Genomic DNA, 25,449 nt, shown 5'->3' with positions numbered 1-25,449 from the left:
TCCTTGTCTCTGTGTACATGTGTGTGCGTGCAAGGCCTTGCACGCCGAGGCGCTGCGTGGGGGAGATGCTTTTCACTCCTGCCCTCATCCATGTGCTGTGAGGTGTGGGAGGGTGTTAATCCTCCCACGTTTTACACGGGTGCCTGCAGAGCCTCCTCAAGGTGGTTTGGCCTGTTTCTCACAAAGAACCTTGTACCTCTCTTCCCACTGATGCCTCCTTCCTTTTGTGCTGTAACAAAGGGCACGTCTCATCTGTGTGTATGTATATCGTGTTTGTTCAGATGCACTTACCTGCCTTTCCACAGACACACTGCCTGTACCTGCGAGCACACATCCACTGCCCTGGTAAACACGCTGCTGCATAGGCATAGCAGCAACCTGCCTTGTTTCTCATCACATGCAAATGCACACGTTTTTACCCCTAAATAATTGCTGGCCCAAGCTGCTTTGCCAGCTTGTAGCAGTCCCTTGCCTCTGGCTTTGTTGTGAGAAGAATCGTTGTGCCTCAAATTGGGTTTGGATACTGCTACTTCCATAAATGGCCTTAATGATGCCTCACAACTGAAGGGCAGTGGTGGTGGTTGGCAGTGTGTTTCAATACCGTGGCAGTGCTGGGGTTCCACACGTACACCCTCTCTGATAATCCTAAAGCTGTGACAAGCTGACGTTGTTGCAGTCTGTGTGACACCAGTCTCGGGCATCTGCTCTGCCCGGTTCCGCATCGCTCTTCCACCTCGCTTTTGCTTTTCACCTTCCTTCGCCTCTCCCCCTTTCCCAGGGGCACGGCTTTTAATGCTGCTTGCCGGTATTGAAAAGGATCACTTTGTGCATCATTACTGTGCTATTACAGTGATTAGCGTTAACTCTTTTCTACTCCCTCTTGTCGCTGGAAGGATGTCCAAAGGGCTCCCTGCTCCACAGCAAGCGTGACGCCTGCTGGAAGGCTGCTGGTAGCACAAGCGCACACGAACAGCTCTTAGGGCGCTGCCTCGCTGCCTTCCAGCCCCTTGGTTTGAGAGCTCCCAGCAGTGCCCTTCATTGAAAGCAGGAATTTCTTCTCCCTCTGGGATCCTCAGATGGGCTTTTGTTCTGAATGCGCTTTTTCAGCTGAGTTTCTCTCAGTGTTGGTGTAAATCTTTTGCGTTCGGTCCTGCAGTTGTTCTTGGAAGACTCCCTGCAACAGCCCACCGTGGGGGGTTCTCCCAATGTAGGGAAGGCTGTGGTAGCTACCTGGCATTCTTCTTCCTAACACTATGGCTCTTTATTGATATGTGGGACCATATAGAAATAGGGGCAATAAGTTAATCACAACCATATATGTGTACTCCAAGGATATAGTCATAGAACTTAGTCACATAGTTTGAAGAAAACAACTAATGGAGGAGTAAGTCTGTCCCTATTTCTATATGGTCCCATATAACATTACTAAGGTCAGAAAGCTTGTGAAGACCTTGTCTTCAATTTGGTAAGGAACGAAAATGCCCCGAGGGCATTGTGTTTTATTAGGTCTGGAACCTACACCCCATAATAAACAGGCCTAAATAGGATCAGGATTAGCTTTTGGTGTCTGACTTTTGGTACATAATAGGGTAGAAGAGTAGGGAACTGGGGGTTGCAACTGGGATGCACATTGCTGCTGCAGAGTAGTAATTCTCTCTGAGGTGTGGAATGTAATGTTGCCTCTTGGCATGCACATAGATGCAGTTTTTTTTTAACAAATATAACATCTTTCTCCAACAGAGTCCGTAAGAGAAAACCCTGGTGAATTTAGGGCTTAATTGTATACTTGCAGGCCCTGAGCCTGCTGTACTGTCATGCGTGTTTTACACAAGAGGGGTCAGGTAACAACCCAGCAGCAGAGATGCCTCTATGACAGCAGGGCTGGTGAAGATGTTGGATCTTGAGGTTTGTGTTGATGGTGCTGCGATGGTGTCTCCCTTGTCAGGTTGCACTTTGCTGAACATTCCTTCTGTAAGGAATCATTTCTGCTGGGCATTATGTTCAGACACTGGCATTCTTATGGTTTAGAATGATGTGCCAGGAAAACAAGTAAACAAGAAGAAATACAGAGCAAAATAAAAACAGGAGATAAAGTAAATACAGCAGCAATGTGAACTGTCCTCACCCGTTCTCAGCAGTGAGGAACCCAGAGCCCAGCACATTATCGTGGTGTCTGACCTCTTGACAACCCTGCTTTTCCTGCACCTTCTGGAGCTGGTATTAAGAGTAGCAAAATTCTTCAGAGAAATGAAAAGAAGAAAATATACTTTGTTCATCCAAAACAAATTGTAAATGTATGTGAATATATCAAATTTTCAGGCAAATTATTTTTCAAAAATTGATTTATCCAGCATAATTCATTTCAGAATAAGTGTGTTTCATGCTTTTATTTTAAAAGGAAGCTGTAGGTTTTAAAGAATTTTTTTAGGAACTGCAAAACAGTATTTATTTTTTTTCATTTTTGGTTAAGCAAGCAAGACATTGATACAGGATTGTCTTGTTGTCTCTTTGGCCAGTTGATTGGAAAATAAACAGCAAGCACAGCTCTGAGTATGTAGTGCTGTAGTCAGGCTGGTATGTGGAATTTATTGTTTCTTTACAAACGGCAGCAAATGCAACATCCTGCACTGATATCAGTACAGCTGTTTGTGCCCAGCAAACAGTGGAAAATAGGTGGAGAGAAGGATGCCCAGGAAACTCTGGACATTGCTTTTATACACTGAATTGCATGTGGCGGCTTCTCACAGCTGTGGAACAGTTCTTGTTTTGCAGACAAGCTTTATTAAACCCATAGAGCATTCGTTTCCCATAGGTCTCAAGGACTTAACCTATATTTTTGTTATCTTTGTAGTGCAGATGGAGGCAGCTGAGGTTAATTAAGCGCCTCGGGTTACACAGTAAATCAGTGGCAAAGCCGAGGATAAAATGCTCAGGTTCTAACTTCTACACCTGTAGTTTGTCATTTAGATCAATTTTGGTGAGCAATTTAAAAAGTGAAGCTACCCACCATATGCTGTAATCTTTTGTAGGCATATGCCATCTTATTTATTAATCTTTGTTATTGTAGTACTAATGCTTTGTCACCAAAGCATTTCAGCTAAAAGATTCCATGTATGTATCTCAGCTATTTTGTGTGGCATTGGAGCAGGTGATGTTGGTGGGTGATTGCTCATTCATTCACACAGATTCAGATTTTTCTTCAGATCCTTCTGTTTTCTCATTCCCGACAGAAAAGGTGATTTAGAGACTCAGGAGGGAATCTGTGGATCATATTTTTTTGCAGAATCTAGGTTTAAATCATCTCTTTCTATGCTAGATAGTGGTCTAACTAAATTTTCTGTGATACCTCTGATACTTTTTGTTTTTCCTCTCAGAAGAGGACAGCAATATACAGTTGAGTGAAGAGTCTTCCAGGGTTGAAAAGCAACTTTTCATCTGTGTGAATTTTCATTTGTTTAGAAGGTGTGAACTTCAACTGTATTTAACAGGCGCATGAAACCTAAAGCATTCTTGCTTCTAACAGACCATTAGCTCTGTCATTGATACATGAAAATGATACATGGAAACAGCTTCATGTGTTTTCCATTGGATAGTCCATGTCAACTGTTTGAGGATCAGGAGCCTGTGGGGTAGTTCTCCTTTCTTTAGGTTGCACCATAATGCCCGTTTCCTTGCTTTGCTCTCAGTCCTTGCTGTGCAGTGGCCCAAACTCATCACGAGAGCCAAGTCACTTTGTAGGGATGGTTCTGGATCTCTTAGGCATGGTTTTCAGTCCAGATGGGCAGAGTGGGCCCTGTGTTGGAGTCAGCCCAAAGAGCGTCCTCCAAGGATGCAGACGGCAGCAAGCGGAGGTGGAGCCTGCAGCTCTACAGCTCTCGTGAAGCATCTTAACAGAAAGCTCCTCTTCCTTCTCTTCTCATTATGGGCTTTGGTGCTCAGGGAAATAATAGTCAGGTTGGACAAAAAGATGAGTGCTCATTGTATTGCCAAGTCTCCTTGATCAGTCCTGGGCTTAAATTTGAGGACCTTTTAATAAGCATTTTACATTGGGCTCCAAAGGTAATGTGTAAAGCAGTAGATGATGGAGGAGAGGGCACAATTCATAGTAGGGACTTGGCATTCTCTGGTGTAACATAACGTTTCCTTTGCTCTTACTGGTGCAATGAAAGGGCTGCCACACCATGTGTGAAATTTGAGGTTGGCTCTGAAAGAGCTCGGTTTGATGAGTGCATCTCACCCTTGCTTTGGGCTCCTACATTGCTCTTTGCATCTCTTGAATGTGATGAGAGATGTCCTTCATCTGTTCTTACCTACATGGTTTCTGATGCTGTTACTGTGATTCTTCTCTGCTTCCAAGTAACGAATCACATAGATACAGTAAGTGGGAATGAGGGGCCTGAGGAAACAATAAATGATATTTCTGGAAAATCTAACATTGCTCAGAAGGGTTTAAAACTAGTAAAAGTCTGGAAAACTACTCTTTTTACTGTGGGACTCTTGCCTCAGAACTTGATCTTCTCTATCATAACCTATTTCTATGATTTTGCAGCCAACTTTTTCCAACAGTAAAAATTCTTTTTCTTCTGAAAATGTATTGCTATACTTTAAAGGAAGTTAGAAGTAATATTCCTTTTATATGGTTTTATCAATGTAATCAGTCATCTCATTATGGTGTGAAGATGACTTAGATATTGTTACTTTACAGTTTGTGGAGTATAGATGCAGTATATGATATGACTCAAGGCTTCCATGGATCAGTATCACTTGGTGGTGCTTAGAAGATGCTCTGTGCATAGAAGAATGTTTCACATGCTATTTCTTATGTATCTGAATAATTAAATAAGCTCTGTAAGACTTTTCAAACAAATATTTGCTTTTGATTATTGAGAACACAGACGTGTGTATATGAGGGAGACAGCATGGGACCATACGAGAGGGTTTGATTAGTGGTGTCACTGATTCAATCAGATGGTATGAAGAATGACCAGACCAGAAAAGCCAGAACTATTTGGATGTATTATTTTTCCTGCCCAAAGGCTAGAAAGGAGGAATGCAACAAAAGGGTTTGGACAACTTAATGGAGGATGCAGTTATCTGCTGTTTTGCTATTACTGGAGTCTGCCACTATCTCTTTAAAATAACAGCCTGATTGTTACTCAACTATCCAGCTTTGTTTTAATAGCATGAATCTGGGTGAGCTGCTTTGACTGCTTCTGAGGGCTTTCATTAGGGTTTCAGTATTCAGTCGCTGGACAACTCTTTTGGAGGGTGATGGAAATAATTCACCTTTTTTGTCCTTCAGAGGTGTTGGCTGACTTATTTTCTGAGACATTTGATGTACAGTTTCTCCTCCCCTAACCTCTGAGGGAACATCAGATACATGTGAAAGTGACTTGGAACATAAATCGTTCATTGTTCTGTAACATTTTTGAGGATCATAGTTATTATAGATGACTCCCAGGACAACCCTTCTGCCCAGAACAGAATTACCTCCTTGTAGAGTTCATGGGGGTTTGCCCAGACTGGGGTTCTGCCCCATCCATTGGGAGGTGATACTTTGATCTCTCATGGCTCATCAGATAGAACAGCTTTTAAGTCCATTTTCCCCTTAGTTCCCATGGTTCACATGTAGAATTTATTCTTTCCAGCCTTGGTTATGACTCAGGTCAAAATACTTCAGTCAGCTCAGTTAGATTTTTAAAACTTTAGGTATATTGTTTATGGTGTAAAACTTATAGAAAGAAGACAGAGATAACATGCATTGGCATGGAGACATTTAGTCATATCCATACCCAGCTGTACAGTGACAAAGCAGCAATACCTGTTAATTTCAGCAGTATGGGAAGATTGCCAGAAATTTATTCCCAGAAACACTGGGTTCAGTTGTCCTTGCTAGGATCATGATGGTAGATTAGATAGTTTCCTTGACTTGAGTGTCATGCTGCTGACAGCATAGCTGGTTGCCAAGTGTGGCACATTCATAGCCACCAAGTACCATGGTTTTGCTGTAGTACTCCACTGATTCCGCTAGCATGTCCTCAGGTGAGGAGAACCCATCAAGCAAGCAGCAGGACCAATGCCAACAGGGAGAACTTCTGCCCTTTTTTACCTCCTTGCACTTAAGCCTTCTCTGTAGTTGTATGTTCTAACACTCTGTTATGTCCTTACTGCACTGAGTTATCTGTCCACAGTATTTTTCAAGTACATTGATACTTTTCCTTCTGTATACTAGATTTGTGGTGAGACTGGGGTGGGGTTTTTTGGGAGATATTTTTCCCTGCCAAGGTGGATGGTAGTTCTTTACTTGTGTTCAATGGCCAACTTTGGAAGCATTTTTTTTTCTTAAAATAAGTCCCATACCTGTTGGATTTTCCAAAATTACAGCAAGCTGTTAAATGTTAGGGAGCAAAGGTTCTTGTGAAAGCTTTTTTCCCCGTTGACCTCTGTTTGACAAAAGGTTAGAAGAGCAGTACCTGGCTGTTCTGCTGCCTCCATCATTACTACACCCCACTTTGGCAGAGAAACCTGACACTTGACAGCGTTAGACCATTCCTAGATTATCAGACAGCACCAGCTCTCCTGTGCAAAGCACAGCAAACTGTTCAGATAAGGTAAATCCCCCTGAACACTGTAGTGGTTATTAATTCTGAAGCAGTGCAGAGCTTGCTTTTCTCACTGTCAGAAGATGTGCTCCAGTGTTGGCTGTAAACCAAACCCCAGTGAGCTAGGGAGTGCCTCAAAGTACATTTGTAAAGCAGTGGGTTTTGACAGAAGGTGAGATGGTGAGCACCTGACTTGATTTTAAGAGACATACTCTAAGTTTCCTCTGGGAGACTTTAGAAGAGTCACTGTCCATTTCATAGTTTTCTAAGTATTTCCTAATTGTGTCTGAGGTTGGGAATCCTGTTACATGAGATAAGACTTCCTGGCAGGACTGGAGAAAAATAGGAAAGTTGGTTTCCCTCCACAAGTGTGTGGAACTTGGGAAATGAGCCCAGGATGGGGAGCTCCTGAACTCACATGCCTCCTCTACTAGTGATTTTCTTGGTGGCCATGGGTAAATCCATTCCAATGTGTGTGCATCGGTTTCCTCATGCGTAAATCAAAAAGCCAATGTTTCTCTACTTCCTGCTGGTGCTGTGAGTTCTGAATATTTGAGTCTTCATTTGTAAGGAAGAGCTTTGACAGGAACACATAGGAACAGCTTTGCACGTAAAACCTGAAGTTAAAATTACCATCTGGCTCCCCTTAACAGGCAGTATAGACATACACAACGTGGAAAGATCCCCAGTCTTTATGTCTCCTGGGAGCCTGAGACTCAGCGAGCTCTGGGGTTTTTGTGGGTGTGAGGAGAGCCAGGAGCTTGGCTTAGGTGGTTGTTGGTCCTGCTTTTGTTTCTCTTCTTGAGATCATCCTCCTGTATGTACCGATAGCTGGTTTTGGGATTTGGACAAGCGTAGATCTGAGACTTGAAAAACTGGCTTTGCAGTGGGGTGAGGATGGTAACTGCTTAATGTGCTTGCTCTGCCTGCTAGTGATTAGTCAGAAAAGGATAACATTCTCCCACTTCTTAAAGTGATGGGTGACTCATGCAAGGAAAAGGTCTGTGTTGGTCAGTTTGAAGATCTGGAGTTTTGCTTCTACTCTGGTGATTTCTGTGAAGCTTTAAATATGTCAAGGGTTTAAGTCTGAATGCAGAGTTTTGTACAGGTCTTAGATGTTTGCAAATCCCAGCTGCTGCAGAGAATTTAGTTATATGAATGTGTTAGAAAATAAATAACGGGTTGAGATTAATATTGATGAGTGAAATGGAAGATTTAATTACTTACATGTGCTAACCTGCTTTCAAATTCTGATTTTTGTAAATCTGTTTAGTATTAACTGAGTTAAAAATTAAATCCTGCAAATCATGTATAAATCAAGAGTTTGCAAACATATTCTAAATGCTGTATTAAGCAAGTGTTATTTTATGCAGTTGTGTTTGTCACACTTGAACAGCTAGATCATCAATTCAAGTTGGAATCACTTACTCTATACAGGTTTACACATCCCAGCAAAACTAGGGTTTGATATATTGCTCCATGTAACGTGAACAGTGGGTTCCTGTTGACTTGGAGTTGGGCCTTAAGTGCAGCTACTCCAGGTTAGCTGTGCTGCTCTGCAGAGGCTGCTGGCACGCTACCGCTGTTTAAAGAGTACAGAAGCTGTAAATATCACAGTGCAATCTGTGGAGCCTTCAGAAGCATACAGCACAAGGGCTGTGAGCTAACAAAGGAGTGCTTCACCACTCTCTGGTCTTCCAGGCACCACCAGACTGGGCCTGCAAGCATGTGGCAATACTGTGAGACCTGCGGCCTGCTCAGGGCTTCTTTGCACACATTGTACACAAAACCTGTATCCCTTTTTCCTCTCAGTGCTCTCTGGTAATTCCCATGTGCATTATGGTCATAGCCATCCCATAATATATCACATAAGCATCCTAACAGCAGGAGGGCATGGGAAGGCTGTGCTTTAAAAAGCCTTTCATGTGGCCTGACACAGACTACTTGGAGGAGCACACAGTCAAGATCTCTGGTGGCTGGAGCTTTATTTGGGCACGGAAAAGCCTCTCGTGAGACTGGTAAACCAGTCATCCAGATTGCCATGGGTAAACTGTTTCAGAATGAGTGGTTTGGAGAATTCAGTTTTAGAGAGCATGTTGACTCTCACATTGACTTGTCCTTATGGAACATGGGGTGGACAGGTGTGAATTTGGATTGGGCAGTGAACCCCAGAGAGATCTTAGTGGGTGGTGATCTGCAAAGTTGACAGTCTATTCAGAGCACTCATAGGAGGAAGGGGAAGAAACAACCCGTAACAACATATGGAACAGAAATAGGTGATATTTGTTCAAGAACAGGACAGGTACAAAGATGGGTCAGATTCAGAATCCTGTCTGTAACAAAGGTCTACAGCAGGTGACTGGAAGGAACAGACAGATGCCATAGTTGTACACAGAGGTGGGTTGACAGCACCTTATATTAAAACCAGTGGTAGAAGTAAGTGTAATATCTCTCTGACTTTTCCCTACTCTGTTTTGATGAGTCTGCAGTGTTTGTGTTAAATTACTGTTTAGATTTCTGATGTACTCATTGCTGACTTTCTACTGAGTAGACCAGTGAGATTTCATCTAAGTGGATGAGAAAGTGTAAATGAGCCCTATTAATATGTCTTTTACTCAGTGAACGATCAACCCCCCCACCCTCCTAAAGACTCAGATGTGTATTCAGGGTTTTGCCCATCTGCAGCCGAAGAAAAAATGCTTAGTTGTAATGATGTGTTTGACTTCTGCCCTCAGATGCCAGCTATTTGATGGGAATTACCTGCAGGTACATAGAGCATGTGTCTGACTTGATTGTGACATGTTCCTTTCTGATGGATCAGGAATGACCAGGCAGAGGAATTACTATCATGGAAAGGGCTGTTAAGCGCTTGGCTCTGACTTCCAGAACTGCAATCAATACCTAGCCCTCTGTGCTCAGGCTGGTTGGACACTGACACAAGGATATGCGCTCCTATTCTGAATAACATCACAAAACCAAGTAATTTGGGAGGGCCCTACAGAGGCTGTGTAGTCCAGCCACCAGCTCAGAGCAGGTCCAGTTCAAGCAGGTAGCTCAGGACTGTGCAGAATCAAGTGTTTTGGTATTTTCAGGATGGAGATTTCAGAGTCTCTCTTAGGCCTTTCCTAGGGTTTGACCACCCTCAAGATAAAACATTTTTTCATATAGAATGAGATTTTCTTGCATTCCAGCCATGTCTGTTGCCTCTCATCCTTCTTCTGCAGACCTCTGTGGAGAATTTGGCTCAATCTTCTCTATGGTGGCCCATTAAGTCATTGTAGAGAGCAATAAGATTTTCCTTGAGTTCTCGCTCCATGAGGCAGAACAAAACCAGCTCTCAGCCTCTTCAGGCATGTCACCTACTCCTTGAGTGTTGTGGTAGCTCTTTGCTGGGCTCATTGCAGTACATCAAAGCCATTTTTATACGGGGGAGCTCAATACTGGACAAAGTACTCCTGATGTGATCTCACAAGTGTCCATTCAGGGAAGAATTGCTTCCCTTGGCCTGCTGGCTGCATTCTTGCTAATACTGGCCAGGATGTGGCTGGCCTTTGCTGAAAGGGCAGGCACTGTTGACTCCTGCTCAGCTTGTCCACAGAGGCCCTTGGGTCTTTTTGTGTACAGCAGCTTTTAAGCCAGTTGCCTCCCAACCTGTACTGCCTCATGGAGTGATTTGTCTTCCGTTGCTCACAGGGGTTGCTTATATAAGTACAAACACATATTACTGCTGCCTTCAAAGCACCCAGATTTTTTAATGAGTTATCATTCTGTGATACCCTCAATCAAGACTGCAAAAGTCTCTGCTTAAAGCAGACCTATCACTTGAGGATGATCTATGTTTGTGTTGCAATGCTGTTGCTGTTTTGTCACCACCATTTCATGCTGTGAGAGCACAGATTTTGCCATGTCGGGTTTTTTTCAAGAATGGCTATGACAAGTACTTCCCTTCAGTCTTGTACTAATAAATTCTGGCTAATCTGTGTTAGGATTACTGAATGCGACAAAATGAAGCAGAAAAATGCTATTAATGTCAAGGGCAGTAGCACCAGCACTTGCCTTGTGCAGTGGATTGTAAGCAGTGGGAACTTGCACCATCTAGCTATTCATGCTCAGGCTTGCTCTCACAGCTGGGAGTCAGAAAGGTGCCACAATACAGAGTGGTGTGGGGATCTGTATAGACTCCATTGTAAATACCATTTTTCCCCAGATGGCAGTGGTAAGAATGGGCTACAGACAGCCCTCCTGCGAGTTTACCATCGCTGTCCCGTATTTCTTCCACTGGGCAAACCTGGGGTACACAGCTGGCTTCAGTTAGGTGGGTGCAGCACAGCAGCAGAGCTCTCCCTGAGTTACTGTGGAAGCCCAGGTACTGGGAAGCAGACTTCCAGCTCTACACGGAGGATTTTATGGCACTCAAATGCTGCCTCCAGTTGCTAAGAAATCAGTTCAGTGGTTTTCTTTACTATGCATAAGAGACTTTTTTTTTTTAATGAGGAAATACTTCATGTCACATGCTGTGAATAATTCCCCTATGTTTATTTTTGCTGGATGAAAAAGATAATGCTTGTCTAGTACCATTTTCTGGGTAAGGTGATGAAACAGACAAAGTTCTGAGATGTGTTTACCAGCAGCATCATTGCTTACATCTATGGGCAAAGTGTTTTATGTGGGCTGGTTTCATGCTCTCAGAGAAGGAAACTATAAGACACTTCATGAGGCTCTCATCTGCTTGGTCTCTAGCTCAGCTGAAAGGAAGGGGCTGCTCTGTCAGGATTATATTCTGATGCCTGTCTTAGATTGCCTGGCAGATGGGTAAGACAAATTCAGACCACATTAGTGATTAATCTACTAATCTCTGGGAAATGTTGGTTTCTTTTGGAACAACGTGTGCATGATGGTCATGTTGTGAATAGTAGAATTTCCCATCATTCTCCCCAAAAAAGATGTGAAGCAGCTTGTAGCAGTGTCTTTAAATGTGCTCTTCCTGGAGTCCACTGCTGACTTTTGAATGGTCCCTCTGCTGACGGTGCTGCAGTGCAACAGCAAACACAGCACTGAAACTCTTCAGTACTGAGGACCCTGCCATTAATTCTCTCGATAGCCACACTACAAGAGGAGCTGTGCAGCCGTTAGCAGGCCATGATGTATAGCTGTACAGAACATTAACAGCGCTGGGGGATCGCTTAGAAATTCCATGACAAACTTCAATCTCTTCCTGGCCCACTGCTGAAGTGGTTCTGTTGTTTCCCTCTCTTCCAGCACGAGATGAGAACATGGCAACCTTCCGTGGCTCCGAATACCTTTGCTATGACCTGTCGCAGAACCCCATCCAGAGCAGCAGCGATGAGATCACTCTTTCCTTCAAGACGTGGCAGCGCAACGGGCTCATCCTGCACACCGGCAAGTCAGCGGATTATGTCAACCTGGCCCTGAAGGACGGTGCCGTCTCCCTGGTCATTAACCTTGGGTCTGGGGCCTTCGAGGCCATTGTGGAGCCGGTCAACGGCAAGTTCAATGACAACGCGTGGCATGACGTTAAGGTGACACGCAACCTGCGTCAGGTAATGGTGAAGGGGGGGAAACGCCGGGGAAGGTTTCGTTCTCTTTCAGTTGGGATGGGCGGATGGAAGAGAGTAATGGAGAAATGGGGATGCTCAATGGAATTGCTAGAGGTTCTCCACCTTGTCTGGATCTTGGTGTCTAAAGGACAGTGAAAACACAGTAGTTGATGGGAATTTATCCCTGTTGTGATATCTTCATTTCCACTTGATTAATTTCCTCTGTTTTCCAGTTTGATTTAATAATATCTTGTGACATAACTTTACTTTTCCTTTGTTCTTTCTCTGTTCTCCCTGTTTTATTATTTTCTTAATTACGATTCAATTTAATCAGTAATATTCTTGTTGCGTTTAATTACCGTGAAGAGTCTTTTTCCAGCAGCCATGCTCTACATCTCTCCTTTTTATTTCAGTTTTTTTAATTGGTTTAATCATTGCCATGATGTCATAATTCTAATTCTGGAAGTCTTTTGGTTTTCTTTTACTTTTCTTTCGTGTGTGCATGTGAGTGTGCAGGTATGCAGGCTGGTGGGTACATTTGTAATTATTTTGACTTTAAAGCTTTGGAATTAATTGGCTGGATTCTTTCTGAGTCGTCTTGGTTCTCTGTTCTTCTTTCTTCTTTTTGATTTGCCCCCCTCAACCCCCTTCTTTCTATATTGGGATTCTACTTTATTTCTTGTGTCTCTGCTTATGAGACTCTTCTGTTGGCTGTGAGGACTTGAAAAGGGGACGGATCAAAAAAGCCAAGCAAGCCCACATCAACCCAGCACACTACAGTTCCACTTTGGGAGTTTTCTTTCTGATTTTACCACTGTAATTTTGCACATACACATGCTGCTTTTCTAAGCAGACAGCTCTATCAAGTGACGTATTTGGTAGTAGGCTAGTCTTAAAATCCTGAAGCCTTCCTCATAAAATATAAATTCAGACATAAATAGATAAGATAAAATTAAATAACCTTGCTCTGAAAGCTGGTGAATATATCAAGTCACTAAGGCCCATCCGCTGCATGATAAATGAGTTTTAAACTGTGATAGGAGCTGTTTGGTGTCTTGCTGATTGGTAGAGGCAGCAGGAATAGCTTGTAAACTAAGATTTTAAAATCAATTTGTGAAAACAATATGAGCTGTTTGTTTGCTCCTTAATGTAAATATTAACACAGCCCTTAATAGTTTTGAGTTTAAACAATGTCATTTGCTGAGAAAACAGCTTTTGTAGTAACGTTTTCCAGCAGCTAAGATAAAATATATCTCTGAGTACAGGGTAATCAGCCTCAGGGATCAGAAACAGTTTCTACTAGTAGATGTCAGTAGATAATTTACCTGGTATGGGGATTTCATGTCTGTCTTCCAAGTATTTGGGTTTGAAGCTGAAGATATTTGTCTTTCCCATGTGAATCTTTGTATTTCTACATTCTAGGACATATGGGTCTTTGATGAAAAGTCTGTCCTCAAAATTTCCTGAGACTGTAGGGTTCTTATATATGGCCACATGAGTCTTTTTTTCAATAGTTTATATGCAGATGCAGATTTACTTCCTTATGCAGCAGATGGGTCTTAATGATCCTATTTCGTTCATGTGTTTCCATCAGTCTAGGGGAGGGAGATGGTTGAGGTGTGTCTGTCTGGAAGGGTCAGAATATACAGCCTTACCTGATGCTTTCTAAAATTCTAGATGGTTTTGGATGCTGGTCTCTGAATATCTGAGTTCAGCTTACTGGTCATTTTAGTGGATCATACTTTTATTTTTTGTTGGCTTTCAAGAGTAAAACGTGCCTGAAGGAACATCCATCCTTGCTTCATGCAGGGATCTTGAAGAAGCAGAAGATAAGGAAGTATCACAGACAAAACTGTGGATGGGAAGCTCTCTCTTTTTCTAATCCTTCAGCTAGTGATTTTTTTTCTTGGTCCATGGTTAAATGGTCCTTGATTGGACCAGGACAGTGCTTTGGAAATTATTAGAAAGCAGGTGAGGTGCTTTCTACTTAAGCAGTACCACAAAATTTTTATCCTGCTGATTGATTCATTGTGATCCTGAATTCTTTACAGGTCCAACTGGACTGGGCAAGAGGGAGGATGTTTAAATAAGATGTTTGTGTTCTTTCCAAAAAAAGTCTAGTCTTAAATTAAAAATAAGTAGCATATCTGATTTATAGGTAGGCATGACAGAGTAGAGTTGAACCAATAAGTATCAATCAGGTTAGAATCTTTTTGAGTTACCTTTTCCCTAGATGCCATTTTAGCTTCTCATCAAGTTCAGCCTCATAATTGAAACGTTGACCCAGAACCTAAAACTGCCCAAAAATCAGAATTGATGAGGCCTTGAGGAGAACCAACCCTGTTAGTCCTGAAAGTTGTCATCCAAAAATTATGAGCAAATTCAGCCAGTTTTCTGTAAGGAGAAACCTTGAATGCTGCAGCTTTTTTATCAGGTCCCATGCTTTCTTACTTTCAACTGATATTAGTAGGGATGAAGATGTCTTAGAATCCTTCAACCTTCAGTGTAAAAAGTTTGGAAAATCTTGAAAACCCAACCGGCTAATAACTAATTAATACCTGCTATGGACATTTTTCAGGACACAGCTAAGAATGGTCACTATTATTTATTTTTTTTTCCTCAATGAAGCAAAGGGTGAAGGAATTTTGTTTTTCTCCATTCTGACAGCAGCTTCCAGCAGCTTATGTCTCTTGTTTCTCTATCTATAAAATGCTGACTATTTTTCAAACAGCCTATGAACCTGTGAAGTCCTTCATGTAGAAGAGGTAATAAAGGACAGTGGTTATTTATAATTTCTAAAAATCATACTTCTTGTCCCTTATTGCATCCAATATAATATTGTATATCCTAAAAAGAAAAATAATCTTGACATGTTTCCTCAAAAATCCCACTCCAAACCCCCACAAAAAAACCCCTCAACAACAACAACCATTGCACAGGAATACTGAAATTTTATAAGGAGATTAATAGCCTTCTTGTAACTAGTTGAAAACATTGCACAGGAGATAATACATTTCTCTATAAAACGACCCTAAAAAAGTAATTAGAAATTCCAAGAATATGAGCCAAAGCTAAAACAATTCCAGATAAAGGGCTATCAGCAGCCATAGGATACCATCCAGTCGATTCCTCTGATATTTTTTGGGTTGTGAGAAGGGGGAGGAGTGTTTACATAATTTTTTGGCTGTTCCTAGAAATACAGCAGAACTTTAAATAACTGGACTTTTGCCCAGTACTTTTTGGAATTGTTACATGTTTTGTAGCTAGGCTAGGAGAGTACTAAATGCTACTTTATTTTTTGTTTTTTAAGATTGAATGACTATCACAGCAGTTAATCTCCTTAGAGACAAACCATGTGAACACACATATTCCCTTGAGTAGTCACTGTTCATGTCAAAACAAATCTCCTTGTTTATTTATCTTATTATTGCAGTTAAAACTAAACCATCCTTCTGCCTTGTGAGAAAACTTCACTAGAAATAGGATCATGGCTGTATTTTACCAGGGCTTGCAGAGCATGTTTGGGGCATTGTGATCTGGTTGGAGGAGTGGAGGAGACTTAAGGTCAGACTTCCCATGACTGTCTTCAGGTCTGCTGTTGGCACTCTGTCTCATCTTTAGCATGCTGGTTCCTGCCCCCCTCCTCCACCTCCAACACTTGGGACTCCCTTGTTTGTACCGATGGATTTACTCGCATACCACTGTGAGTAAGACTTCCCTGATGAAGAATTCAGGAGTTTGTGCTCATTATACTGAAGTACAGAACAATATTATTATTTCATTGCCATAGACAAATAAAATAGGCTTCAGACTTTATGCTCAGTGCCACAAAGTTTTCATAAACTTGTTTCCTTAGTCGATGCACAGCTCTGAAATGTGCAGGCGGTTTTTGCACGAGGCAGCGTGGATCTTGCTTGTGTAGTTTAGGACAGTTCTTGCCAACGTCAGTCACAGTGGAAGAAGGACTTAGAGCCTCCACAGGATGCACCTGAAGCTAGTCACCACACAAAAATCTGCTGTAAAGATCTTGAGTTCCCCAGCTGCTGAAAAGCACACAAGAAACAATGTGCAGGTTCAGACAGTTGGCATCTGCGTGCCTTGGGGAGGGATTTACAAAGCATCTGCAAAGTTCTGCTAGACTCAGATAAGTGAAGCAAGTGGTGAATTCTCCTAGCTCCTCTGTAATATTGATGCATTATAAGAGGGGAGATGCTAAATCTTGTCAATCTTCTGTCTTCAACCTTGATACAAGCGACACAATTCTTCCTGTACAATTCCTCAACACATTTGTTCCTACAGTAGGAGAGGTTCAATTCCTGTGCTCTGGGATGACAGAAGTGTGCAACAGGCAAACACCAAACACAGGTGTTTTTGGGTGCTCCTCCTGAAAGTTCCAAACTCTCCTGCTGTAAAGAAACCTCCAGATTGGGAAACTTGGAAGGAAGACTCAGAGTCTTGGACTCATCTTCATCTGCATCCTCCAGCCAGAGGAAATATTGGCCTCCTTGTGATACTCTGCAATACCTCAGGATAGTGAGGCTTGGAAGAGGAGTGGGGAATGTAGGTGGGTGGTGGTGGGTGGAAGAAGGGAGTCGTGGTTGGGTTTGTGCTGAAGGGGTGGATGGTGTACTGTGCCTGTACATCTCCGAGGGTAAGGTTCTCATTTGAGGGAAGCACTTTGATGGGCATTTGAAGAGTAAGTATTGCACTGTTTTAACTTTGTGTCAGTCCTGGATAATGTGTGTGAGGGTTGAAGTTAATGACTAATTACAGGGTGGGAAGACTAGGCAGTACCCTTCTTTACAGTCTAGATGGCATGGTTTCCCCATAGACTCCTGGTCATATTGTCCTCTTTCTCACTTTGTGTGTCTCAGGTGACCCCACGCCTTTTTTTGAAAGACTAACACTAGACCATTCATGCAATGTGTCATTTTTACTAACCAACTAATGTACTAACACCCTAACGACTCATCTTTGCTTTCAGTTATTTTAATTAACAATCGTTCTGTTCACGATTTTTTAATTTCCTTTCTTCCCCCTTTTCCGCAAAGCACTCAGGCATTGGACACGCTATGGTAAACAAACTACATTGTCTGGTAGATATCATTCTTATTGTCTCTTTTTTTGGGTTTGCCGTGTGTTACCTGCCTTTTCCTGCCCCTCCCCTCTCTTTTTCCCCCCCTCCTTTAGACTTACTTCTTCCTTTATTTGGATTTCATTGAAAACACACTTTTTTTCTCCCCCTCTTTTTTTTCTCCCCCTCTTTTTTTTTTCCCCCTCTTTTTTTTTCTTTTTTTTTTTTTTCCTTTCTTCTTCTTTCTTAATGGAAAAATGAGCAATAAAAAGCAACTAACACAACTCTTCTGGAAATGGGCTTTGGACATTTCTTTCCTTGGTTTCTTCACCTCCCTCTCTAGTTCTTCTTTTCCATTCCAGTGATAAATTGTTGGGGTTTTTTGTCTCTTGCTTTTGAGTTCAGCTTGCTCTGTTTTGCTTTGGTTTTTCACTTTTTTAATCCCTTTTGGTTTTTTGTTTGGTTTTTTTTTGGTTTTTTTTTTAAACTCTGAAGGTTTCTAGATAAGAACCATTGCAGGGCCTCTAGTCCATGGTGGTGAAGGCTCTCTTTTTCTCTCATCCTTTTGTTGTGGCAACGGCTATTAGAGGAAAACTGGCCGCAGTTGTCCTCTTTCTCCTGATTTTCCCCCACTTCCCTCCCTCCTCTTTCTCTCCTCCTCCTCCTCCTCCTCCCTCTCTCTCTCTCACTTTCTCTCTCTCTCTGACCTCTACCTGCCGTGGCCGACAGGAGCTCAGCCGGTTGTTTGTTTCAGTACACACTCTGCATGGCATGTCCACGTCTGGTGACTCGCCCGTCTCCTCCTGGCCTCGATCTATTTTCCTCCATCTTCCTTTTAAACCACTAACAACATCTGAGCAAAACACATCAAATTCACTTGCTCCCTTCCCTCCCTCTCCTTCCATTCCCCTTCACCCTCCATGTGTTTGGGGTTAGAGGTTTTGGGGACATTTCTATTTGGTTTTGAGTTCATTTTTTTTTAAATTCTGTGTTTGTTTGGTATTTTTATTTTTGATTGCATGCCAATGTGAAATAGTTTTCGCTCTTTCTCAGTCTCCCTTACTTTTTTTTTTTGCCTATTTTCTTCCCCTCTGTTATCTTTCTGGCCTCCAGGTCTATTGGCATGACATGTCAAAGTGCAGTGTGTGCACGCCTTGTGTTTTCTTTCTTTCTCACCTCTGCTTCTCTCACAGTTGTTGCTGTGTGGTTGATTTATTTTTCTTTGCTTTATTTTCCTTTATTTTCTACTTATATTTTGGTTATGAGCTAGTATGTAATATGGTTTGGGTTTTTTTGGGTCTTTTATTTTTTTGTGGGTGGTGGGTGTGTGTCTCTCTCTAGGTACATGGCATGCACATCCATAATGTATTGAAAGTGAGATCCCTCCCTCCCCACCCTGAATGCATGATCCTCAGTGTGCTGTGAGCAAAAGAAACATTAAAAAATAAAAAATACCAACCTCGTCTTCATTAGTGTTTGTTTTTTTTTGTTTTTTACTAACAGCCATAACTAACTGTAATCATTAAAATAAATACTAATTAATCATAAAACCAGCTAATATGAGAAATCTCTTTCAAGGACGGTTCCATTTTCTGGCCTGAGTAGATGGAAAGCATCTTGATGGGTAGACTGCAGGGTCAGCATGGCAGTGCTGACACACCAGAAAGGGGAGAAGCAGATGCTGGAGCATTTCCATTGTGGGTGAAGCAGACCAGAAAATGGAGCTTGGCTGAACTAAAAAAAAAAAAGTACATCCCAATTCTCAACAAAATCCTTAATAAAACTGACATAAAAATAATAGGGGAGCTAACTTGTTCTTTTCAGGATTATAAGGTCATTGCTGGGATTTTCTTTGTCTGTTGTGTCCCTCAAACAGGTGACAATCTCTGTGGATGGCATCCTTACCACCACGGGCTACACGCAGGAGGACTACACCATGCTGGGCTCAGATGACTTCTTCTATGTAGGAGGGAGCCCCAGTACTGCTGATTTACCTGGCTCTCCAGTGAGCAACAACTTCATGGGCTGCCTCAAAGAGGTAACTGTTTCAAATTAATGGTTTCTCTGCTCTTGATTTCTCAAAGTCATTGCTATTTCCTGCCTTTCATTACGTATTTTACGCTGATGGTGCAACAGCTCTATAAGGATAAGCTTGTCATTCAGCTGGACAGGAGGCATCAGCTGAAAAACTCATGAGCTTATATTCAGAATCAGACTTCTAGTGTTTGGATTACAGAAAAAATACCTGTGGTAGTGGGAGAGGTGTCTTCTTTTAACTGTTGACCATTCAGAAGAAAGCATTGCAATCTTCTAGGCACTGGGGCAATAACCATTAAAATAGATAAATGGCCTTTGATTACTAAGCAGCATTTTGGGTGAAAAAAATTATAATCAGAAGCTTATTTAGGATATTTTTTAAGGTTTTGGATTTTACTTGGGTGTATAGTTAAGTTGTTAATTTTCCAGCAAGAAGAGTTAGAATAAACTGAGAAAATGGAGGTTGAAAAGAGCATAAAATATGTGTGTAAGCCATGTGAGGAGAATGCAGCATGAGGGTGTAGTGGAGACAGGGCAATAATGTGGTGTGTGCCCTTGAAGTGCACTGTGTTGGCAAGTCCATGCAGCAGAGTTGCTGCTCTGGTGAGGAATAGCTAGCTGGCTTGCAAAACCCTGTTGTCTCATACTGGCTTGGCAGCCCTTGTCGTGTAGTTAACCCACAACTTTGAGAATATCCACCCATGGGTGACAGAGATTGGACTGCCTGGCTAGCAGCAGGAACTGGAGTAGTGCTCACTGGGGACAAAAGTTGGGGGGTAAGGGGAAGATGAGGCCTCAGTCCAAACCTGAAACCTGGTGCAGCTGTTGTTGGAGTGTTGTGCCCTACAGTCAGCTTTTGCCTGCTTTCCTATCCCTTCTAATAGGATTTGTGGTGATAGCTGTGATTAATGGTGATGCTGTTGTTGACACCTCCAGTGTGTTGTAGGAAGCTTACTGAAAAACAAGCTTAGGTTTTCTCTCATTGTTCCTAGTAAGCCTGGAATAAGAACTTGTTGTTAGAGTTTTCTCCCTAATGTTCTGATTCTGTGCTAATACCGTTTTTCACAGGGTGTGGCTGGGTGGGTCTGATTTTATTTGCAGCCTGAAGGCTTGTCATAACATCCTCTTTGCAAGGACATTTCCTATCAGGAGGAAGGTGGAGCAGAGTTTTCATACAGGAGTCATGGAAACAGCGATGCTGAGCTGGATGCTGTACTGTGGCTGTAACTGCCTGACAGGTTACCATCCTACTGATGCTCCACTCAGGGTGGCAGGGGTTGCCTGTTATGTGCCAGTCCTGTGATGCAAGCGATGGCTGTCACACTCTGGAGCTGCTCCCCTGCCTGACCTCTGGATTAGTTAAGGGGATGCACATATTCTGGAAACGAGCACGTGAGCATCTTGCATAGGAAATGAAACTGCTCTGCTGAATATAAACTGTCGTGCAGAGATCAGATCCTTCTGTTTTCATCTATAGAGCCTTGGGCCTGATTTTCATAGGCACTGAGCATCCCAGTGTGATTGAAATCAAGAGGAGACACAGCTTCTTAGTGTCTCTTTAAATCAGGATCTTAATTTTATTTATGGATGCTATGAACATAACACTTAGCAGAGGCCATTTTTATGTGTGCTTTAAGTCAAGCCAATGGAGCAGAGAAAGCAGTGACAAGAAAATCTTCAGCAGCTGTATTATTTATATAATCGTTTGTATTCTATTAGCTTGCACAATGTGTGAAGAGCCGCTTACACAGACGTCCCAGGCTCGTAATGCTCTGTGAGGAGAAAAACCCAAGCAACCACTTAAGGATGAGAGGAAGAGGAAGAAAACAGCTAATCAGAATGTGCTTTGTAATCTTCACTTGACTAGGCAGTGACAGGAGATGTGTACGAGCAGCTGTCTCGACTTAAGAGACAGGCTGGTGCTGGCTGGGTTTGAGCAATACTCTGCTGAATAGCAACCTGCTCTTAGTAGTGACCCAGCAATACTTGGGGCTGCTGTGAAAATATTCCCAAAATGTGCCTATCCTGGTGTCTGAGGACAAATCCAGTATGCATTATTCACTAAGCAGGAGTGTGGTGCAGTGTTGTCAGGGGAGGCACCTGGAAATGGGATGCATGGAGAAGGGTGATATGCCAAAAGGAGAGCCATCTTGCTAGTTCACACTTTGTGTGTCTGTTCTGTCTTTTCTCTGGACCCTCTAGGCCATGGGAGGAGTTACCACAGGTATCACTAGGAAGCATGAGGATACTGAACGTTCTGCCTCTCTTCAGTTCTGGTTTTGGCAAGTGGAGATGACAGGGAACTGTGGTTAATGGAGAAGGAGTAGCCTTAGATGAGAAAATCCAGAAGTCTTTCTGTAACACCAATACCTGCATGGAGCAGAGTCTGATCAGAACAGCCTGGATAGGCTGGGAAGGGTTTTCATTGCCTCTGTAGTGGGCTACACACAGACATCAAAGCAAGCAGTGGCTTGGTTAAGTGGAGCTTTGGATGAGTTGAGCAGAGAGAAGTTTGCCTTGTGAAATTCCTCCTGGGGTTGGTTTCCTTTCCCTTGCAGAGGATGAAAACATTGCTGGCAAAGGTAGTGGCATCAATGTGAGATCCACCTGCAGTTAGGGGACCGTTCTGAGTGTCTGCTTTTTGTTTACATCTGAAATGGCAGGGTTATATCTGTACAGGGTGGTATGAAAGAAACCAGAGCTGGCTCAAGAAAGCCACAGTGCCTGTGGGGACCAGCCTGACCCTTGGGGCAGCCAGTTTCAGCCCCTGAAGTGGCAGGACTGGGTGAAGTGCAGTGCTGGGTATCTAGAATGTTTCTGGTTCCAGAACTGGCTTCAGGGAACTTGACTTGCTCTTCGCATAGCTCAGCAGTGTATCTTATAAATCAGTCCCTATAGGTTAGGTTTTAATTTCTTTCTTTCTTTTTTCCCCTCTGTGGTCAAGAAGGATGCTTAATCAGTCATCAGCCAGGACCAGACAAATACTCTTTTAAGAAACACAAATATTCTAAGCTTGGAACATAAGACAAAGGAGTAGGATAGACCATAATAGCAAATTCCTTCTGGCTTATGCTTTCTGATAGAGCAATGCTCTTTTATTCCTTCCAAAGTCCTAGCTGTGTAATCACTTGTTCCCAGAGACACAGCACTTCTCAAGTTGCTTGCAGTGCTGTTTGCAGTGGGGAAGAACATCCTGCCAAACCCTGTCCTGATCCCTTGAAGGTGTTCAAGCAGAAAGGCCCAATCCTACTCCTCTGCATTTGTTGAAGACTTCCTCTAGAGATGTCTCCCTTTTTCCTAGGAAGGCAAAAAGATTGATCGAGGCTTTGGGGTGAAGCTTTCAGCACTTCCCTTGTAATCTCTTTTATTTCATCTGGTATGTGTCAGCCTCACAATACAGCAGCCAAACTGCTCAAGTGGGAGCTTGAGAGCTCCTTGAGTGGAGCATTGCCTTCCCACTTCCTCTGGGATTAAATGCAGGTGCTGAAGTGCAGTGGTGCAGGGCGCCTGGTGACCCTCTCTGCCACTTTGCAGCTGGGAAGGACTTCCCCCAGCTGCTCTTGGTGGTATGAGGAGGGATGGCTCTGGCAGGGTAGACATTCCATGTGGTCAGAGTATGGGCCTTGACTAGGAGGACCTGCAGCATGAAAGAGGGTGCTCCTGCCAAAGAACTAAGGGTCTTGGGGCTTCTCTGCTGCAGTATCTAAGTAAGATGTGGTGAAGGCAATCATACTTTTGAATTTTCTGAGCTAATGTTTCCTCCTTTCACCACCAAACAGATTGTTCTGCCTCTTCTTGTGGCTACAGGTTCTGATTGAAGAGATTCCACTAAGTTGCTAGCAGTAATATACCAAAACCATAAATCCAAGTGCTGAATGTGTAGTTGAGGCTGGGTTTTTCTCTCTGTTTTGATCAGAATTAAAGGTTTCACAGTGTCTTGTAGCACTGTTTGTTGCACATTGCTCCATTGCCATCCTGACAGTGTTGCAGGATACCTGACACTGGAATGAGGGAGCAAGACTGGAAAATAGACAGAATTTGTACCATGAAAATTTTAAAAGGCAATATATGCAAATAGGGCAGTACACAGTCATCAGACATGGGCATGACAAAAATCTGAGGCTTTCTGGACCTTCAGCCTTCAGCTAACTTTTTCTGGAGGAACTCTGGGGGGAAGCTGATGTATTGCCTGTCATGGAGGAAAGCAGATATCGAGATGGGTAAGAGGATGGACAGAAGCACATCTGAGACAAGTGAGCAGAGATGTTTTCAATGGGTGTCAGGGAAGGAGAGGCAGTGCTTTAAGAGTCAGTGAATGGATAAACTAAAGGATAAGCACTGTCTGATGGTGAAAAGGATCTGTTAACAGCTTTTAGAGACACCCATATGGCAAGAAGGAGATTGGACAAGAAGGCTAATGAGAAGCAGCTATGGTTTGCATCTACTGGAGAATCTCAGAGATAAGGTTCTGGTAAGCAGTGATGGAGATGGAGAGTGGGTGGGAAATTTAACTGTGTAGGCCAGGAGAGGGAAAAGTGGATTTCAGTCTTTGATCACTAGGGAAGGATGAGAATTGGGACATTTCCTGGGCTCCGTTAGGGAGCCAGCCATTCAGATTTGATTTACTTGGAGCAGTGCTTAGATGGTACAGATGGAGGTGCTTTAGAAGAGCCTAAGGTGGTCCTTAGAGAATGGATGTGCATGAGAGGATTTATGAAATCTTCACATTTTTCTATCAATGCTTTATTAAAATCTCAGTGTTGATTGGTACTAACAGCTTGATGGAAGCAGTGAGGTTTGCATATGGATGGAATATGGCAGAAATGATTGCAGGGGTCAGGCACCATCTGGCCGTGATGGGAGAGAGCTGTGAGAGCTTAGATCATTTCTGTCTGCAATTTAACTGCTAGGAGCCAGATTTCCAAATGCTTCACAAGTGTGCCCAGTTGCTGTATGTACATCTCAGCTGCTAGCTGTAAGCCAGGTCTTTTTCAGGCCTATTTGCATGTGTAATGATGATGTGATTTCTGGTTGGGGATCAGTTTTTCTGGTTGGAGTGGCACACTGGGGAGGAGGATGCACCTTCAGCCTCCTAAAACAAGGAGGCAGAGAAAAACAGCCCAAGTGTGAAGGAGACAGATGGGGGAAGTTGCAGTCTTATGAGTCCCCCCCCACCCCAAAGGGAGACCAGATAGCCCAAAAGCATTTGGGTGCCCAAGATCCCCTTCCAGAGCAGTGATTTCACAAAGCCCCAGGAATGCTTAAGAGAAGATGGTGAGTCAGGAAGCAGCAGTGTGAGGAATGTCACTGATGTGCTACAGGGGAGCAAGTTACTACATGAATGACATAAGCTGCCCACAGATGTTGGTCCCACAGTGCTACTCCAACTGCTGTATTGTCTTTGGACCAGTCTGCTTCTGATCTGTGTTAGTTGGTGAACTTAAAGTCTGAAATAGAAAGGGAGGGGCTAGTGGTATGGCATGGAAGCAAACAAAGCATGACCAAAGGCTGAGTATGATTCCTCTCCTCAAAATGTCTTGTTCTTAATCTTGGTCTCCCATTACTATTTCTGCCAGAGGTTCCCAAATAGCCCTGATGATGATGACCCTGATACCCAAACTTGCAACTCCTGAGGCCTGTAAAGTTTTTGGTTGTTCCTCATTCTTAAATTTCCAATTGCATTACTGCTGCTGTGGTAGCTGTAGCTCTTGGCTGTGTGTATTGAGAGCTGAGGATGTCTGTGCATTTCCTCAGTCCATCTGCAGAGCATATTTTGGAGTGCCCTTGCAGAAGCATAACGACACAGTAGCTTGGGAGAGACCACAGGGGAGATGGCCAACAGTTTGAGAAGTTCCTGCTGAAATTCATGTAGGGAATAAGAAAAAAAAACATATTTATGGAAAGATTTAATTTGGAGGTGGAAATGGAGACACTTGGAAACAGAGAGAAATGTGATGTAAGGGAAGATGCTGAGACAATCCTGAAGGGACCAGTGGGCAGGGAGGGAACGATGACTGTGTTTTCTCATCAAGTACTGATTATAAGCTTAATTCCTGGGCTAGTTTGCATTTGGTATTTCTGTATTAGCCCAGAGACAGAAGAGGTAGATGGTTGTTTATTTCAGCAGTAGAACATTTCCCAGGCTGCCTGCTGGCTGTCAACACATGTTGGGTGCTTG

At 43.0% G+C, this 25,449-nt stretch overlaps 1 protein-coding gene across 3 annotated transcripts in view; it reads left to right on the top strand.

Moving 5' to 3' along the window:
* NRXN3 (neurexin 3) overlaps window positions 1-25,449 on the top strand; it is a gene marked incomplete at its 5' end in the record, with an annotated part of 932,122 nt that overhangs the window by 194,062 nt on the left and 712,611 nt on the right. For 2 of the 3 annotated variants that reach the window (XM_084263765.1, XM_084263766.1), the window contains one exon: window positions 19,156-19,272. In XM_084263765.1, coding sequence (XP_084119891.1) covers window positions 19,171-19,272 — 102 coding nt within the window. Of the gene's footprint in view, window positions 1-11,861; window positions 12,164-17,211; window positions 17,257-19,110; window positions 19,273-25,449 lie in introns of those variants that run through there. The other variant, XM_084263764.1, reaches the window with a different exon arrangement.

Source organism: Gallinula chloropus (assembly GCF_964237585.1).
Source record: "Gallinula chloropus genome assembly, chromosome: 4".
NCBI classification, from domain to species: Eukaryota; Metazoa; Chordata; class Aves; order Gruiformes; family Rallidae; genus Gallinula; species Gallinula chloropus.
This window is presented reverse-complemented; position numbering and strand designations above follow the sequence as displayed.